General features: G+C 39.1%; 2 protein-coding genes and 1 long non-coding RNA gene across 4 annotated transcripts; all 3 read right to left on the bottom strand.

The window, feature by feature from the left end:
* Nucleotides 1–562: 562 nt before the first annotated feature.
* LOC311267604 (uncharacterized protein) lies at nucleotides 563–6,728 on the bottom strand. Of its 2 annotated transcripts, XM_084370759.1 has the most exons (7): nucleotides 6,664–6,728; nucleotides 6,449–6,514; nucleotides 6,056–6,127; nucleotides 4,029–4,616; nucleotides 3,788–3,898; nucleotides 3,602–3,712; nucleotides 563–2,260 (listed from the first exon to the last, which is right to left on the bottom strand). In XM_084370759.1, the coding sequence occupies exons 3-7, from the start codon at nucleotides 6,067–6,069 to the stop codon at nucleotides 1,291–1,293; spliced, it is 1,794 nt and encodes a 597-aa protein (XP_084226885.1). In that variant the 5' UTR covers nucleotides 6,070–6,127; nucleotides 6,449–6,514; nucleotides 6,664–6,728; the 3' UTR covers nucleotides 563–1,290. The 2 variants fall into 2 exon arrangements, with proteins under 2 accessions (XP_084226885.1, XP_084226884.1); XM_084370758.1 differs by having other exon boundaries at nucleotides 6,449–6,678.
* A 4,079-nt stretch (nucleotides 6,729–10,807) lies between these two features.
* On the bottom strand, nucleotides 10,808–14,246 carry LOC311268515 (uncharacterized protein; the record flags this gene model as incomplete). The annotated part of the gene is made up of 3 exons (XM_084372193.1): nucleotides 13,794–14,246; nucleotides 13,410–13,520; nucleotides 10,808–11,747 (listed from the first exon to the last, which is right to left on the bottom strand). Exons 1-3 carry the CDS (start codon nucleotides 14,162–14,164, stop codon nucleotides 10,808–10,810), a joined length of 1,422 nt encoding a protein of 473 aa, XP_084228319.1. The 5' UTR covers nucleotides 14,165–14,246.
* A 1-nt stretch (nucleotide 14,247) lies between these two features.
* LOC311267805 lies at nucleotides 14,248–17,241 on the bottom strand. Its single transcript, XR_014623876.1, has 3 exons — nucleotides 17,209–17,241; nucleotides 16,951–17,022; nucleotides 14,248–14,381 (listed from the first exon to the last, which is right to left on the bottom strand). It is a non-coding gene; the product is annotated as an uncharacterized lncRNA (long non-coding RNA).
* Nucleotides 17,242–19,092: the final 1,851 nt, after the last annotated feature.

Here is a 19,092-nt window from a genome sequence, read left to right as displayed (position 1 = left end):
TGGCTGGACTCTGGACTTTTGTATGTTAATGATTGTTGGCTTATTCCTTTACAGGTCTATATCTGAAATACTGCCAGCTGGGTATGCACTGCCAACAAGAGTGAAGTTGAGCTGTGTTAGCTGCATGAAATTTTGTTCATGATCCTCAGAGAAATATCTCAGTGTCTACTTGATGGATTGGCACACCATTTTATCACGGTACCCAGATGATAAATCTTACTGTTTGGCAATCATCTAACTCTTCTGTAGCACCACCATGAGTTTCATGTATGTTATTTTTTTGTGAAATGTCTCCATAGCTATTGGATGGACCTCATTTTAGCTTTGTTCGCACAATAAACTTTTGTTCAAAGATTCACAAGAATCATTAACTTCCTGATAACACAGAATTTGCTCCAGGAAACAGATCTTTGTGTTTATATCCATGTTTATCAGTCATATTATGGTGTAAAATACATACGGGCTTGTAGACATCAGCTGTTTTTGTGTTGATGTGATAAAAATCTTCTCTTTGTCTGAGAACTTTGTTTTCCTAAATTGATGAACCACATTTTATACGAGATGGAATAATCCTCTTTATTGACTGTAAAGATTAGTACAACATTTTTTTTTCACTCTTATTCTTTTTGATACTATATAAATGAAATCAAATGGTTTTAAACATAAATGAATACCACTCTTTCCTTGCAAGAATATCAATCGACAGGAGAAAAGAAGAAGTGAAATATGCAGGTTGTAAAGTTAGAGAAAACAGTGATACAGTTGCATTGCAAAAATAAAACATTACAAAAATGAGACTTTGCAAAGATGAAGGTAAAGCAGGTACCTCTAATGACACTACAGCTTTGGAAAACACAATTCTACATTGTTTGAAACAAATCAACAACCATCTAAGTACTAATATACATTTGCTTCTCTGTGTCTAATACAGAAAATTAAGAAAAACTAAAAACTCTGAAAATGTTTTTATATAGTCAAAGATATATTGAATAATTACAAAATGCAACACAATGCAGCTTTATAATAAAATATGTTCATTTACTCAGTAAAGAATCTGTTTCTGAATCATATGTAAGCATTATGTTTTGAGACAAGCTTCATAGTGACAACACTCATACTGACCATGTGATAGTTAATATACAGAGACACGATAAATCATGTTTGTCATAAGAAATACAGCTGATTAAGAATCCCTCAAAGATAGACTTAAATGACTCATATGTGATTCTGATGATCAATGATACACACTGACTGTTATTTCATTTTCATCCACTTGATCAGATGAATATTTCATTTTCTTTCTCTGCTCTCTATCTGCCTCCTCGGATAAAATAGCTCGTCCAGGACGGCTCGGTGTTCCTCTGATGTCTTCTGACCTTTGCACAGGGAGTCATGTATCTTCTTCCATGAGTCCATCTCTGAGCTCCAAAGTGCAGCTCTGGCTCTGATGAACTGTGAGACTTCAGTCTCGCTGCCTTTGGACAGACCGTAGCTGTCCTTACAGATGAAGAAGACATCCAAGCCAAGGAAAAGAGCATTGAGTGCAATGAAACCTGCTCTGGCTGACTTAGTAAGAGCAAGAGGCCCTTTGACTGCTGCCTGACCGATATCTGGGATATCCGAGGCCACTCTGGGCACGTTGCGTAATGCTTTGCCTTCCTGCGCCACCACTCTGCCAGCACTTACAATCACCTCCTCACTGTTCAACAACTTCACAGCAGAGACAGCGTCAACAAGCGAATTAATACCTTTTCCAACAGCACCAACTTTACCGAGCACCTTGCCTACAACAACCAATTCTATCCCACTTGCCTCTAAGTTGGAGCATATTTGACCCATGACCTCCTCCAGACAATCCTGGACACTCTGCACGTCCTCCATGAAGCTCTCGAAGACTTCACTGGCTTTCTTTTGTTGTGTACGGTTTACTCCAATCTCTGTGGCGGTGGTGACAGCACTGTTGACTCCGCTGGTTATTCCTAGCGCTACCCCACCTATTGTCAGACCTAGAGACACTCCTGCTGTTACAGGAATTAATGCCAAACCAACAATAGAAAGCACACCTCCAACTGCGCCAACTGAACTGCCTGCAACACTGGAGATCTTTGCCCCCTTATTCATCTTGTCTAGCTGAACAGCACTCCCCTCCAGGTCTGTTAGAAACTGCATTATCCTGGGTTGTCGCTCTTTGTACTCATCGATGAAGTCAGAACATGAAACATCCTGGAACAAGAACACCAGTCTGAAGTTCTGGTCCATCCTGATGAAGAGGAAAGACAAAAAAAAAATATCCACAAAGTTAGTCATTAATCAGAGTTACAAACTGACTGTGGGAGCCAAATTGTGTTGTATATGTTTCAGTTAAATAAATAAGTGCAGTTTGGATTGTGTTTAAAAGTTCACGTGAATGGAAATAAATAATTGATTTAATTGAATAATAAGTTAATTATAAATATGTAAAAGGTCACCTAAATTCATTTGATTTAATTCATGTTTGGTAAGAATTATGTTTTTGGTAGGAAAACAGTATTTTTAAGGTTTCTGTTAGGAGAGTCATCTTATGTTACTGTCACTTTAAGAGAGTAGGTGTCTTGAGTGCACAGAGGTGTTTAGTGCAGTTGAGGCTCAATTGAGGACCGAGCCACACAGTTTTCTTACCGTAGTACCTTTGCTGATTAGAAAGGCTTAATTTGGATCACTCGTGTAATAAGACACCACAAAACCTTGGAATAAATATATTTTGTTTTATCTTTTTACATCGGAGTCCTGTGGAAGTTTTTTCCTGCTCAAGCGAATGTACACGAGTCAAGTTAACACTATGGATGAGCTTCAGCTCCCACACTGACAGTTTAGTATCTTTTATGAGACTGATTTGGTGAATTGGCTATCTTTTCCCTTCTTCAAGGGTGGTTCCCTGAGGTGATCTAATGTGAATCGGATCTTATTATTTATCATAATCAATAATTATCCCTGATAATCATTAATTATTATTGATAGCCAAATTTAACCCAAAACTCCCTATTAAGTGTTTCTTTGATTAATCAGGTGCAGATTAGCAGATAATCCACTAAAGTCAGATTCCCCATTAAACATTTATAAGATACTCAACAATAGGCAATGACAACCACAATTGCACTGTACAAAACTATAACATACATTTACATAAAATAATGAGAAAATTATATATAAAGTACAAAGTCTGACTGATCCATTTACAGTACTACAGGGACAATCAGGTACAGAATACATACAGTACAATTCCACTGCAGGGAGAAGTGTCATGCCGATGACACCATAGCCCCCTTTCACAATGGATGCTGAAGACGCCTTTGAAAGCAGAACTTTAATGCTGCTTTCTGACACAACAAGGTCAGGACTGAAGAAACCCTGCATTGAATAAATCTTTAATATACATGTATTTGTTAGACTCCCTTGATAATCACCAAGGAAACAAGATTGTAAGTATTATTAAGTGGACTCATTAAGCATATATATATATATATATATATATATATATAATGTAATACATGTAATGTAATACTACTACTGCCCCCCCCCAAAAAATATACATGGATAATACTTATACTTGTATAATACTTACCTGATTTCATCAAGCTGATTAATGTGACAAAGCATCCTTTGTATTTCATCTTCAGACAAATCCACATCAAGGTCCACAACAGTTTTTGTGGTCGCTCTCTGAAATAGTAGTCTGAAAAGGGAACAATTGATTTTAGTATCTTGTATGATTTTGGCCCCAAACAAACCTTGCAGAGGAAATACTTACCCCAGTTCAACTTGCTGATTAATGTGACGAAGAATTCTTTGTGCTTCATCTTCAGACAAATTTACACCGAGGTCTGCCAGAGTTGTTGTCGTCTTTATCAGGAGACGCTGACTAAAAATATATATATTTTTTTAAAATAATAAATTCCCTGGTGTTTCTGTTTCTAAGTAATATTTTTTTCAGATTCACATTTAAAAGCTAAAGAACATGGTGTACAAATGAAAATAATAATAAGAGATACCTTTTCTCCAACATCTCACAGATTATCCGGGTGGTTTCTGTGTATTTGTCCAGTTGGTATGACAGCACTTCCACATTCTGAAGTTTGGGGAGGAAGAAGACACTTGCATCTCTTTTAAACGTGAGGAGGAGAGGGCAGATTTGTCGTGCAGCAGCAATGACAACCTGAACATGTTCAAGACTGATCCCTCTGGGCAGGTGTAACACCTGGTTCTCCTCCATGAACACATGAAATGAGGTGACCGCCAGCTTCTCCACTGCCTCCAGGAAGTGGTCGAGTTTCTTCAGACCTCCCAGAGTGAACTTCAACACAGCAGCCAGCTCTTTCTGCAGCTCTGCGCGCCTGCTGTCTGCAGATGTTACCTTGTTCTTAATATATTCCCCCAGAGCCTTACCTTTGCTCTCTGACTGGGTAACATGACTAAAGCTCAGGTGAACTTTGTCAGCTCTGTCTTTGATGTCCCTCATGTGCATCAACTCTTTCTCCCTTGCATCCATCCATGAGGAGATCCCCTGACAGAATCCTCTCACTGTGTTAATGTAGGTGAGGGTATCTGTGGCGTAGCGGCACAAAGCCACCTGTAGTTTTCTGTAAAAAACACAAAACATCATTTTTCAAATTCATTTTGAATGTATGTATGTATGTGTGTATGTGTGTACGTGTTTGTGTGTATGTATACACACACACACACACACACATATATATACAGTGTATAAGTGTATATATATATATATATATATATATATATATATACATATCCAAAAACAATTGAAAAGATGTTGGATGAAGGAGGAATTACTCAAAAATTTGAATTACGTTTGATCTTGCAATCTTTTAAAGGCAGTAGGCAGAAGCCGTGATCCTGCCCAAAATATAGTTTCTGGTGTGAAGGTGTACCGTGAACCCTTCGCCACATGGAGCTTTACCACTACATGCAAATTTGAACTTCAATAACAGATTTTTTTTTGGCCTCTTGGGGGCAGCAGAAAACAAGCACAACATTGACAAAGTGTATCATCCACACCTTTAATGTAATATAGTGAACCAAGCAGAAGTGGCCAAATGCTCCAATAAATGTCTCAACTGTGTCTGTCAAATGTTTGGCTCTGAGCATGTTCTGCACAGTGAGTTTTTATAACTTTCACTGAAAACACCTATGCATAATTTCAAATAACTATTAAAGAAAGTCCAGCGAAAGGCTAGCGCTTCACACTGAAAGGATCCTGTAGTTCAGGCACCACAGATACATGAAATGTACATGATCCACTTACTTCATTAGCATTCTGAATGCATTAATAAAATCAAGATACTGACTTTCAAGCATGAAATTATTTATTGAACCCTTCTGGGTTAGCGTACAAAAATATCTCATTCCTACACTGAAAATCCTAATTAGGTCACAGAATCTGTGGGTTTATAGTGTAACACCTGTAATCATGTAGTTAAGAGATTTTTATTGTAATTATGAGATAGGGAAGTTGTTGAACTTCCTTGTTGAATACAATGCACTTCCACTTTTTTTTATAATGACTGTTTACTTGCTGTAGTTATTCATCCTGTACATACTGCTCATTCCCTCCAAATGCACCTTCAATGTGAGAAATGGCAGAAAGATCCACATTCCTCATTCCATACAACAGTACTTCCCAAAATGTAGCTTCTGCTAATAAGAGTTTTAAACTGTCTAAGAAATCAGTAAGTTACAGCCTTTTTAAGAAAGTCTCACATGAAAAAGACTACATTTCAAAGGTATCCACTTGATTTAATCTGCTGCTGAAGCTTGGCCTAGATCAGCTTTATTGTGAAAGCACGTATTGTTTTAAGACAGAAAATTGTCAGTTGTCAGAGTAGTCTATGTCTCACAAGTTGACTACTTGCATTTACTTCAAGCGTTGGTATTTGGGGCAGACACAAGACATACATTTCAATATGGCTGAACAGTGTTGGTGGACAGTGACTCAAAATATTTAGGCTTTGCTGTGAATGAACTCTTTAGTCTGGAAAGCAACAACATAAATATTGTTTACCTTATACTCGACATCTGTTTGTCTTCACTTGGTGCGCTGTCCAAAACTCCTTGCTGGTTTCCTTGTTATTAGCTGTGGAAAAAGAAAAAAAGGTCAAGATTTTAAAATGTTTTCAGACTTTAAACACAGATGTCTGTTTGTAGCATTAAGTGAGCACCCTTTTGTGGAGAACTTTCCAGTATTTTTATGTTTCCCCTGACTTGGTCCTGTCCTTATATGATACATTGGGGAAACACTCAGATAAAACAGATAGGAGAGATGATGTGACTGTTTACATCATGGATTCATATCACATTCCTTCTTTCTAATGTCAGAGCTTCTACTTCTACAGTTTAAAGTTGTGCCTGTTAATTATACACATTATTGATAAAAAAACAACTAAAAAAACTTTACCTTAGCTGTTTGTTTCCACTTGGCAGAATGTCTACGACTCCTTGTGGCTTTATTGTAGGCTGATAGCTGTGGTGGCAAAAGGCAAATAAGTCAAGATTCAACGTTTTTGAACCTGTAACATTAACACACTTTTTTTTTCTGTTGACATAACCTACAATAAGATAGTAAGGCAGAATGCTCTTTGTGTTAAAGAAGCAAACTGTATTTAAACATACAGCTTCAAGCCTGTGAGTGAAATGTGTGAAAACAGAGCTTATCTTGTCACACAGCAGTCTTCCTCCTGTTTCCCCTTCCTGCATTTCCTGCTTTTTGACCAGTTGGATTGTTTTTATAAGACCACACTGCAATAAAAGTGAAATCAGTGCAGGGTTCATGGAAATTTTTGGACGTGTTTAGGGAAACATAAAAATGAAAGTAAAAACGGACTAAGAAAGGCATTTATTTATTGTTGGTATCAGCATGATTTTTTCATGTGAGAAGGAATCGGCTGTAAAGCAGATGTTTGCTTCTGGAATAACAGCTGTAAAAATACACCTTTTTTTGCTCTTTCTAAAATGACCAACCTGCACAAACACTCAACCAATATCAGGGGCTGTCACACTGTCTTATAGGAAGCTCACACGAAATGCCTGATCATATGTAAACCAGGGATCACGTAACTGATTTGATTATGGTTGACAATAAGACATCTAATGTTATACATATTATATGCCTATAGACCTATAAAATAGTGATTGGGGCGAGTGCATTGCAGTGGAGAGGGTCCAAAGAAAATAATCATACCTAGAAAATGGATGATGACAGCTGAAATGACCATTGCTGGAAATGAAGAAATTGCCTTGCATTGCATTGCCGACTAGTCAGGAGCCAAACCACCACATCCATCGCTCTAACAAGGTGTGTGGACATGTGATAAATATACTAACCATTGCCACTGAGCACCATCCACCACCCGGAAGGTAATTTCTCAGGGAATAATAAATGGATCTTGATGATGACAGGCCTTGGTTGAGGTAAACGCTCTGCGTGCCTTTCTAGTTTGGACATTTTTTACTAAAGGGAGGAGATGAGGAGCTGATCCTAAAAGCACACGGTCTCATAAGTGTAAGGGGACTTTTACAGCCTATTTCAGGAAATGTTTGCTATCACAGGAAATATTGGGCCTAAGGCTGCAGTGTTCCAGCTGATCCAGTCTCTGAAACCCCCTAATAGAAACTCCTCATTGTTCCTTCACTTGAATGTTTGAGCGTCACTGAGCAGAATGACGCATGTGGAGAGATTGACTCCAGAAGGCTGCTTTCACTCACATCTGCTGAAGGAAGTTTTCCCTTTTTTATCCTCAGTCTGAATTTAAAGTGCGTACGTTCAAGCTTCATTTTTGTCATGTAGTTTGGTCAGGTAGTTTGGAGGCTAATGAACAACTTTTTTGTGTTTATTGACCATGATTCCACTTATAAAAGCAATAAAAGGAGAAAACATCCAAGGGAGTGAATACTTTTTTTTATAAGCGCTGTATACTTTTAGCTGCCAACATTACTGCTTGTCGATGACTACAAAATCTCTCAGAATAACCAAAGACTGACCAGAGAAGTTCTTGTTTGGATCTCTTTTCCCCTGTCTGAATACTTTAAGATAATAATCCCATGGAGGACAGAAATTATTTACACCATTTCTCTTTGCATAGAGGGCTATGACTGCATTTTGTTGTTCAATCCTGTGTTGTATAATGACAATAAAGCTTGATCGTGGTTGATTGGATCCTACATATTCAGCTCCAGTATTCAGGAATGAGGTCAGCACTATTTAATGATCGTGTATGAAGGTCACTATTATCCTCTTAATGTATGAAGCTCCTCATTTAAAGATAGAGGCCTTAAAACAAAACAGAATCACAAACGCAAGACATTTTGTTACTTTAGAAGTCTGTTTATTAAATTAAATGCTAATGTGTTTGCTCAGAGTTTAAACATATTTTGATTTAATCATGTCAATACATCTTTTTCATCTAGACAGCGATACAGAAGAGAGTAAGGTACATGTTTAAATGGGTGGTACAGACAGTGAGGAAAGATTACATTATACATTTAAAGCACTGCAACAATAGAACATTTCAAAGATATAATTTATAGTTATGTAAAACAAAAAATGAACATTCAACCCAATTGCTGGTATGAACTTACTTCAGTGTCTGATGGTGAAAGCAGCGTGGGCGTGTATATCTTCAGATCAGTAATCACATTATTTACAGCAAGTGGCTACAAATGGCACCTCTAAGCTCAACAGCAAACATATTAATATTTATTTTCACGTACAATGTTTATCAGCTGAAGCATTTAATACTAAATGACATGTGCACATACTAAAGTAATCTTAATTGCGGCAAAAGTTACATTATATAAACAGACATGATGGCCATTTAAAGCTATGGTCTACGATTTGAAAGATTTGTTATTATTATTAACATCATTTAGATGGTGGTTATGACCCAATAGTACCACCTACACAATGTGGAGAGTAAAAGGAACCAAAAAAATCCATTCTCTCTAGTGTCTGTAAAACTGAAAAGAAATTGACCAATAGGAACCATCCGGCCCGGATGGCTCCTATTGGATCAATTTTCCGATCCAATCCTCGCTCACTCTCCTGCTCCTGCTCACGTCTGGTCCCGACCCACTTCCGCATTTGAAACTACAAGCGGACAAGAGGTTTGTTTTGCCCTGAGCAGTTCAGCTGCCTCTGCTCGCCCCACCGACAAAGAGTCAAAGAGAGAAAGTCTGTCACTGAAAAGACACAAAGCGAGATGAGAAACAAAGAGGGCTCAAACCGAATAAACATCGGGTCATGGTTTGAACGGTGGCGAAAGGTCCGTGAAGATATGGACCCGGTGCTGATACAGCGGCGTTTCTGTTGAGCAGGTAACCTTCGTCTCTATTGTGGATGTTGTGACACAGATAACTTTCATGCCGATGCTGCTGATGACTGTGAAGCTGCCGTTAGTTTGTTTCTGTGTTATTAGACGGTGTCTGTCTCTGCAGTGTTGTCAACACTTGTTTACTTGTTCGACGGAGACATTAGCCTCTATGCTAGCATTGTAAGCTAACAACAAGCTAACATTGCTAACATGTTTACACCAAATCAGCCTATTTATTTGCTCGTGGCAGCTAAATGAAGCAGCAAGTAAGATGAATGAAGGGATGGATGAAACCCCAACGTGAAGCGGAGGGGTTTCGGATTTATTTCCGGATTTTTATCTTATTTGTCCGGATTTATTCCTCCATAACAACCTCTCGCCCGGTCACTACTCAACTGTTATGCTAACCCTCCTCCCGGTCTTGTCCGTTTGTTTTCAACGAAGCCTTTGCTAAATCAATATGATGGATTATCATAAACGCGTTACGATGTGTGTATTTGTGTGTCTTATCTGTCATAAACAAGAGATTACGGTTTACGGACACGTTTGTGTCGCGGTCTGTGTGAGTCTCGGAGCAGCTGTGAGTGTCCTAGCTGCGGTCTGGTGCTACTCAGACAGCAACAGGGACACACACAGTTGCTCCGACACTCACACGGGTTTGTTTTTCAGCCACAATGTGGAAGCGATCGTTGTGATGAAAGCTGGCGGCAGCATCTGTTAGTCTCTTGGCCCTCAATAACTTTTAGAAGTGGCTAACTTAGCTGTTGTAACTTATTACGTAGCTGTAAGGTAACGTAGCTGTAGCATGCTAATGACGTTACGCTAGCTTGGCTGTGGACATTGTAATGACTTACAAGATTTACGTGAGCTTCAACGTGCATTGTAATAACTTTATCTGTGAATCCGACATCGTTACTCCGCATGCAAAGCTGGGCTGTATTTGGTTTCTGCCGGCTTGTTGCTCTTGGTGCTTGTTGCGGGACGTATAAAGTTCGTTGAAGAGGAAAAAAACAAAAACAAAACCTTGTTGCGGGAGGCATAAAGTTCGTTGAAGAGAGAAAAAAAAGCTTGTAGCCGGAGGGGGTGTGTCGCGGGACTCCGAGGGGAGAGCGATACGAGCTCGGAGGGGAGGGGTTAAGGAGCACAGAGGGGAGGGGTGTGTGGGGGGTGGATGCTTTTTTCAAACCTTTCTCAGATCGTAGACCAGAGCTTTAATCATTTAAAAAATGACAGTGAAATTGTTTACTTCATAAGAATCAAAGCTAATAAAGTTTTTTTCAAAAGATATATGCTTGAATGATTGAGGATGATCTGGGATTTCTGTAACTAAACACTGTTCATAGATTAGCAAAAAGGCACATTGAGTGTTGCCACAAATACAGGACTCTCACTGAGCACTACTGCACTACACAATACGTGCACGTTTGTTTTTTTCCGCGTTTTTTTTTTTATCGTCTCACATCATCATAGCATTCGTTTTTGTCTTCATTCTTCTTGATCGCCCTCTCTGGATAAAATGGCTCATCCAGGACGGCTCGGTGTTCCTCTGATGTCTTCTGACCTTTGCACAGGGAGTCATGTATCTTCTTCCATGAGTCCATCTCTGAGCTCCAAAGTGCAGCTCTGGCTCTGATGAACTTAGAGACTTCAGTCTCGCTGCCTTTGCACAGACCGTAGCTGTCCTTACAGATGAAGAAGACATCCAAGCCAAAGAAAAGAGCATTGAGTGCAATGAAACCTGCTCTGGCTGACTTAGTAAGAGCAAGAGGCCCTTTGACTGCTGCCTGACCGATATCTGGGATATCCGAGGCCACCTTGCGTAATGCTTTGACTTCTTTCACAGCAGAGACAGCGTCAACAAGCGAATCAATACCTTTTCCAACAGTACCAACTTTACCGAGCACCTTGCCTACTCCAACAACCAATTCTATGTCACTTGCCTCTAAGTTGGAGCCTATTTGACCCATGACCTCTTCCAGACACTCCTGGACACTCTGCACGTCCTCCATGAAGCTCTCGAAGACTTCACTGGCTTTCTTTTGTTGTGTGCGGTTTACTCCAATCTCTGTGGCGGTGGTGACAGCACTGTTGACTCCGCTGCCTATTCCCAGCGCTGTCCCACCTATTGTCAGACCTAGAGACACTCCTGCTGTTACAGGAATTAATGCCAAACCAATAATAGAAAGCACACCTCCAACTGCTCCTACTGAGCTGCCTGCAACACTGGAGATCTTTGCCCCCTTGTTCATCCTGTCTAGTTGAACAGCACTCCCCTCCAGGTCTGTTAGAAACTGCAGCATCCTGGGTTGTCGCTCTTTGAACTCATCGATGAAGCCAGAACATGAAACATCCTGGAACAAGAACACCAGTCTGAAGTGCTGGTCCATCCTGATGAAGAAGAAAGACAAAATTATCCACAAATCAAAACTCTTTATATCAACAATTTATTAAATTATATGGAATATGAAAAGGCGTATGAGCAAGCCCCCTCAGTTATTTATTTGACCAACCAACATCATACTACATATTGGTATGGCTTTAAGGAAAACAATGTTTAACTTATTAGTATCCCTGAAGTAGTATCTCTTCTGCCCTGGATTACAAAGTATGTGTACTGTATGTGTTGATGTATGCTGTCTGTAAAAAAACTAGGAACATACCATGGAGTAACATAGGAAGACACTGGAACGGGATGTCAGGGGGAACACAGGGGAACGGAGGACAAACTGACAAGGACATGAGGGAGCACGCAGACTATATACACACACAAGAGCTGATTACAGACAAGACACAGGTGGACACAGACAAAGGGTGGGAAATCAAACAATGGGAGGAAATGAAAGCAAAACATGACACATGAAGGTAAAACTACAAAATAAAGCAGGACACCCCAGACACCAAACCAGAATCATGACAAAATAGGTAATTTGAGCAAACTTTCTGTCAATATTAAAGATGGCATTCAGTGATTCCCACTAAAATGTTAAGGGCGATCAAAACCCCTTTCATGGTAAAGATGAATTCATGAACTTCTCCCCAGCCTGGTCCTTTACAGGACCCTCCTCTGAGTCATACAACAGGCTCTACAAACACTCCTTGAGGACACAGAAGAAGAACTGTAAATGTCCTTTCAAGGCCAGAAGTCACAGGATGGTGTGAACTCAGAAACTCAGCCACAAATAATGTGTATTAACTGTAGATGTGCGTTGGTGGAACTAAGAGAAATATTACTAAGTATGCAATATCCTGTGTGTTATATCATTAAACAGCACCGAGTACCATGAATAAAGCATAAATTGTCACAAACTTTATAACTCTTTTAGAAAGAAATTAGAGTAAGTTAAACTTTAGGATAGAACAGGTAAACAAGGGAAGGAGTCCAAAAAACTTAAGATACCCCCGTGCACAGTATTGCTGCTTTCCTGGGTGCAGCTGGTACAGGATAAAACACAGGGGACCACATTCCCCATTAAATATACATAACAAAGTCAACAACAATATGGCAACCACAACTGCACTGTACAAAACTTAAACATACATTTACATAAAATAATGCGATACAAAAGCATATATATCGAAGTACAAAGTCTGGCTGATCCATCTACAATACTATAGGGGACAACGAGGTACAGAATATACTGGACAATTTCACAGAAGCCAGTTTTATAGAAGCCGATCATGCCGATGATATCACTGCCCCCTTAACACAAGAGAGGCTGAAGACACATTTGAAAGCAGAACTTTCACTTTTACTGAATGACCAGGTTTTTCCATCAATGGATGTTTTCTTCCCTGATGGCACGGGCACATTCCAAGATGACGATGTCACGATTCATCGGGCTCAAATTGTGAACAAGTGGTTCAAGGAGCATGAGACGTAATTTTCACACATGGATCAGCCACCACAGAGTCCAGACCTAAACCCAATTGACAATCTTTGAGATGTGCTGCAGAAGACTTTAAGCAGCGGCCCGACTCTCCCATCATCAATACAATATCTTGACGAACGTCATATTCTGCCCCCCAAAAATAGAAATGAGTAATACTCACCTGATTTCATCAAGCTGTTTAATGTGATGAAGCATCCTTTGTATTTCGTTTTTACACAAATACACATCAAGGTCTACCACAGTTTTTGTAGTTGTTCTCTGGAAGTGTAGTCTAAAAAGGGAACAATTGTTTTAATATCTTGTATGTACAGCACATTGGCATTTTCTACTTCAATAATATTAAATATACTTGCTTTGAATTAATAATTTCCCTTGTGTTTCTGTTATATCAGATTCATTTTTTAAAAAGTTTAAGACCAGGGATGCAAATAACAGTAGTAGTAGTAGTAGTAGTAATAATAATAATAACAATAATAATAATAACAACAATAATAATAATAATAATAATAATAATAATAATAATAATAATAATAATAATAGATACCTTTTCTCTAACTTCTCACAGATTGCCCGGGTGGTCTCTATGTATTTGTCCAGTTGGTCTGACAGCACTTCCACATTCTGAAGTTTGGGGAGGAAGAAGACACTTGCATCTCTTTTAAACTCGAGGAGGAGAGGGCAGATTTGTCGTGCAGCAGCGATGACAACCTGAACATGTTTAAGACTGATCCCTCTGGGCAGGTGTAACACCTGGTTCTCCTCCATGAACACATGAAGTGAGGTGACTGCCAGCTTCTCCACTGCCTCCAGGAAGTGGTCGAGCTTCTTCAGACCTCCCAGAGTGTCTTTAAGCACAGCAGTCAGCAGCTCTTCACGGCTGCTGTATACAGACTTTAGGGTTTCATTGTTCTTCATATCTTCCCTCAAAGCCTCACCTTTCTTCTCTGACTGGGTAACACGGCTAAAGCTCAGGTCAACTTTGTCAGCTCTGTCTTTGATGTCCCTCAGCTTGCTCAACTCGTTCTCCCTCGCATCCTTCCATGCAGAGATCCCCTCACAGAATCCACTCACTGTGTTAATGTAGGTGAAGGTATCTGTGGTGTATCGGCACAAGGCCTCCTGTAGTTCCTCTCTGTAAGGCAAGACAACATTGTCTCTAGATTAATCTTTGTCCTGTTTGACATATGAAAACAAACTAAATGACTCATTGATCTGTCTTCATGAAGTTCGCAAAACTAATTAAAACAGGAAAAAATGAATCGCCTATCCAAAAAGAAAAAAATAAGAGATGGTATGTATATGAGGAGATTTCAAAAATATTTGATCTTGCAATGTGTTATCAAACACTCCAGGTCAGACAGAATTCCACCAATGTTCCTGTTCAAAATGTATGCACGCATGAAATGTACAGGACTGATTCTATTCACTTTTTTAATTTTGAAAAAAGCCAGAAATCAGTTAGCATTTCTGTACTGCGGTTCCCTCATCTCAAAGTCTGTGGGTTTTTTTAATTGGTTCTTGGGTCTATTGCTGAAATAAGGTCTGTGGTTTTCACAGGCACAAGATATTTACACATTACGATCTACGACATAAAATACATCATTAAATTTACACAATCTAATTATAAAAATGCTCACGTGTCTTAAAAACGTGATTAGAGTCTTGGATATGTCAAAGATTTGCAGCAAAATTGATTTGATTGCATTGGTATTTTTAACTCCCTCTGGACACCTTCGTGGCCTTCCATTGAAACCACATTTTTTAATCTCACTGCCATTACAGTATAAAACCATGTATTATCTAATGTCAGCATTTCATTTTGAAGAAAAGTAGTGATATTTGACATTGTTACTGTATTCTGCCAGATTCAACCATTTTCCCATTGTAGGCCGAGGCATGAAAGTCTTGTATTTTTGCCAGTTATATTATGGAGCCATGTGGCTACCAGGGGTCCCAAGAGTGATTTTTTTGTTGTTGTATTTTTTAAATCAACATCTGATTCATCAATATGAACATTTATTGTGCAAACTGCAGCAACTTTGAAAACTTCAATAACATAAGAACACAACAGAACGTATGAAATATAAACACATTTGAAACAGAAATAGAAATATGTGATGTATGTGTGTGTGTTTGAGATAAACAGATAAATGGATTGAGAGAGGGTGTGTGTGTGTGTGTGTGTGTGTGTGTGTGTGTGTGATTTCCAGCAGCAGACCAGCAGGTCCTGCAGCATGTGACCTGGTGCTCTCTACAAATGCACCTGTTACACTTGGTGCAGGTGGTAGAAGACCTCTTTCTTAGGCCTGTGCACAACCAGGACACACCTCTCCTTCTGGTCGAGCTGGTGGCAGCAGTGGCAATGGCGGTGTCGGTTGTTTCTCATTTTGTCATTTGCAAAATCAATGACGAAAAGGGCCAAAAGAGGATGCCAGATGGTGGATTCTTGATATGGCATATCTCGTGGGCCCTGGCATCATGCCGGTGGGTGCCTAAATGTAGCGCAGCATCAAGGCATGAGGTGGAGACCAGACTTGCCTATTCTTCACTGTGCACTCACTGTTAGGATGGGCAGGAGCCTCAGTGTCTTCTCCACTTTCAGAGGACGGGTCAGAGGCACTCATAGAAGTGGAGGACTCCAGTGAGCACTCCGTGTCAGACTCCCCCTCGAAGCTTGTGTCTTCTTCAGGTGAGTCCTGCAGCTCGCTGGCAGATAATGGCTGCAGGTCTTTCTCCTTCTCTGCTCACTAATGAAATGACCCCACAGCCAAGCTGCATGTTTATCTTTGGCTGTGAAAGCAGCCAGGTGCATAAACACAGTAACAGCTGTTTTTTCTTTGTTTTTGAGTACAGCAAAGGCAGGAGGCCATGTTTTTATTCAAGCACCTCTTCAAAGACACATCAAACACATTCCTCAAAAGATGCCATTTTTCCATCCCTGAAATGATCAGTGTGTGCTTACAGATGCGCGCGCGCACACACACACAGCTCATAATATATGGCTCCATAATATAACTGCCAAAAATACAAGACTTTCATGCCTCGGCCTACAATGGGAAAATGGTTGTATCTGGTGGAATACAGTAACAATGTCAAATATCACTACTTTACTCAAAATGAAATGCTGAAATTAGATAATACATGGTTTTATACTGTAATGGCAGTGAGATTAAAAAAAGGGGTTTCAATGGAAGTCAATGAGGCATTTTTGCCACGAAGGTGTCCAGCGGGTGCAAAATGCATCAATAGAGTATAAAAGACATGTGAGAGTAAAAGACATTGGATTTCAAAAATTTTACTAGAAAGAAAAGTTCTTACAAAAATTCTTGCTACAAGCTTTGACACAGCCAAAATGATCACCAAAAAAAAGAAAAAAAAAAAAAGTTGAGAAAAATGTACAAAAATGCCAGAGGAGGGCACAAGGGTTAACCACCCTTTGATAAATGTGACTTCCCGTCTTCCTGGCTGAAATAACTCATTAGCTTTCTTAAATCGTGCATTCATAGGTAGATATCTGTTTTAGAACTAACCTCAGTTAAAGTAGATTTAAAAAATAATACACAGAAAATAAATCTTTACACCCTTAAAGCATTTGACATTTCACCAGACATAACTTTATCTTATCTGGCCGTGCTCATATTTTAAGCTTTGCTGTGAATGAACTCTTTAGTCTGGAAAGCAACAACATAAATATTCTTTACCTTTTCCTCGACATCTGTTCGTCTTCACTCGGTACGCTGTCCATAACTCCTTGCTGGTTAACTTGTTATTAGCTGTGGAGAACAAATTGAAAAAAGGTCAAGATTTTAAAATGTTTTCAGACTTTAAACACAGATTTCTGTTTGTGTGGATTCATATCACATTCCTTCTTTCTAATGTCAGAGCTTCTACTTCTACGTTTAAAGTTGTGCCTGTTAATTATACACATTATTAATAAAAAACAACAAAAAAAACTTTACCTTAGCTGTTTGTTTCCACTTGGCAGAATGTCTACGACTCCTTGTGGCTTTATTGTAGGCTGATAGCTGTGGTGGCAAAAGGAAAATAAGTTAAGATTCAACGTTTTTGAACCTGTAACATTAACACACTTTTTTGTCTGTTGACATAACCTGCAATAAGATAGTAAGGCAGAATGCTCTTTGTAGTAAAGAAGCAAACTGTATTTAAACATATAACTTCCAGCCTGTGAGTCAAATATGGTAAACCAGAGCTTACCGTGAGTGTGTGATGCACACAGCAGTCTTCCTCCTGCTTCCCCGTCCCGCCAGTTGGCTTTTTAAGACCACTGTGTAATGAAAGTGAAAGCAGTGCAGGGTGCATGGAAATTTTTGGACGTGTTTAGGTAAACAACATAAAAATGAAAGTAAGAACGGACTAAGAAAGGCATTTATTTATTGTTGGCATCAGCATTATTTTTTCATGTGAGAGGTATCAGCTGTAAAGCAGATGTTTGTGAATAATAAATGGATCTTGATGAACAAAATACAGTATTTAGTTGGCTGGTATCTGTGAGTGAGCAAAAAAGGGGACAGGCCTTGGTTGAGGTAAACGCTCTATGTGCTGTTCTCGTTTGGAAATTTTTTATTAAAGGGAGGAGATGAGGAGCTGATCCTGTGGCAGCAATATACTGGTCAGTTCTGGTAAAGGCTGCCTTAGTCGTGGTAGTATTAATCTTAAGGTCATTGTTAGTTCACTGAACATTAAATTAGTATTAGTAAGCCTAGCTTAAAGGCTGTTAATCTAGTCTTAAAGTCATTGTCGGTTCACTGTAAATACGGTGTGTGACTATTGTTTGCAATGTGTCTGCGTCTGTGTCGGTGGACATGCCTGCCTTACCGAAACAGATGGTCAGCCACAGACTGACAAGGTCCTATCGAGATTTCTTTGCTGTCCTTGTTCTTTTGAGTTGAGGGAGATTGCGAGTGTTCAGCAAGCTAGTTGAGTGTTATATTTCTGGTTTATATTTTTATGTGGTTTTGGGCTGTTTTTCAGACATTTTCTTGCCAGTACAGCAACAAATGCTTCTGACTGCTCCTGTGCCCTCTTCACTAACAAGTTGACCAGTTCTCAAAAATTCCTTTAGTATAAAATATGGGCTACTTTAGCACACTCTGTGGGAAGTAAAGGCAACTGCAGTTCAAAATGTAACCCACAGTGAACCAGAGGGGCTCAGCAGATTCTTCAGAAAGATTTTCAAGCTTAGATATTTGGGGATAAAAAATATTTTTTGTCCTTTAATTTTGTCTTGAATTCTATATTCCTTTGTTAAAATGTCGTCCACACACTCTTGTTATTTGTGTTGGTATCAGCTTGTCTGCCCGGTGTTTGTTTATAATTAATTGTAGTGATGTTTTTTATTGATTATATTGTTTCTGATTGCACATTGTAGAGAACTATATATCAGCCTACTTCACTTTCTTTCTACTTCTTCTACACATTGTGCACATTTATTTGTAGGGACTATTTCTTCTGTAGAAATCACAGTTCCAGTGAAAACAGTTAACAGTGACTTCTGTGGATTATCCCGAGGAACCAGGATATTATTTCTGCCACTCAGCTGTGTCGATGTGATAATACATTATTATTTTGTATTGTAAAATAAGCATATATGTGTAATACTTACCTGATTTCATTAAGTTGATTAATGTGACACAGCATCCTTTGTATTTCATCTTCAGACAAATCAACATCGAGGTCTATCAGTGGTTTGTTGCCCATCCACTGGTAAAGATCACTGATACCGCTCTTGGAGACATAATAACATTTATAGATTTGTTTTTTCTTTTTTTGTTCATTATTTTGAAGACATGCCAGTTTACCTTTTCTTCAGCTTGTCAAAGATT

The sequence above is a fragment of the Pagrus pagrus genome (genome assembly GCF_965226575.1).
Source record: "Pagrus pagrus genome assembly, chromosome: 13".
In the NCBI taxonomy this organism is placed as follows: Eukaryota; Metazoa; Chordata; class Actinopteri; order Spariformes; family Sparidae; genus Pagrus; species Pagrus pagrus.
The sequence above is the reverse complement of the archived record's forward strand: the minus strand, read 5'-3'. Positions and strand labels throughout refer to the sequence as shown.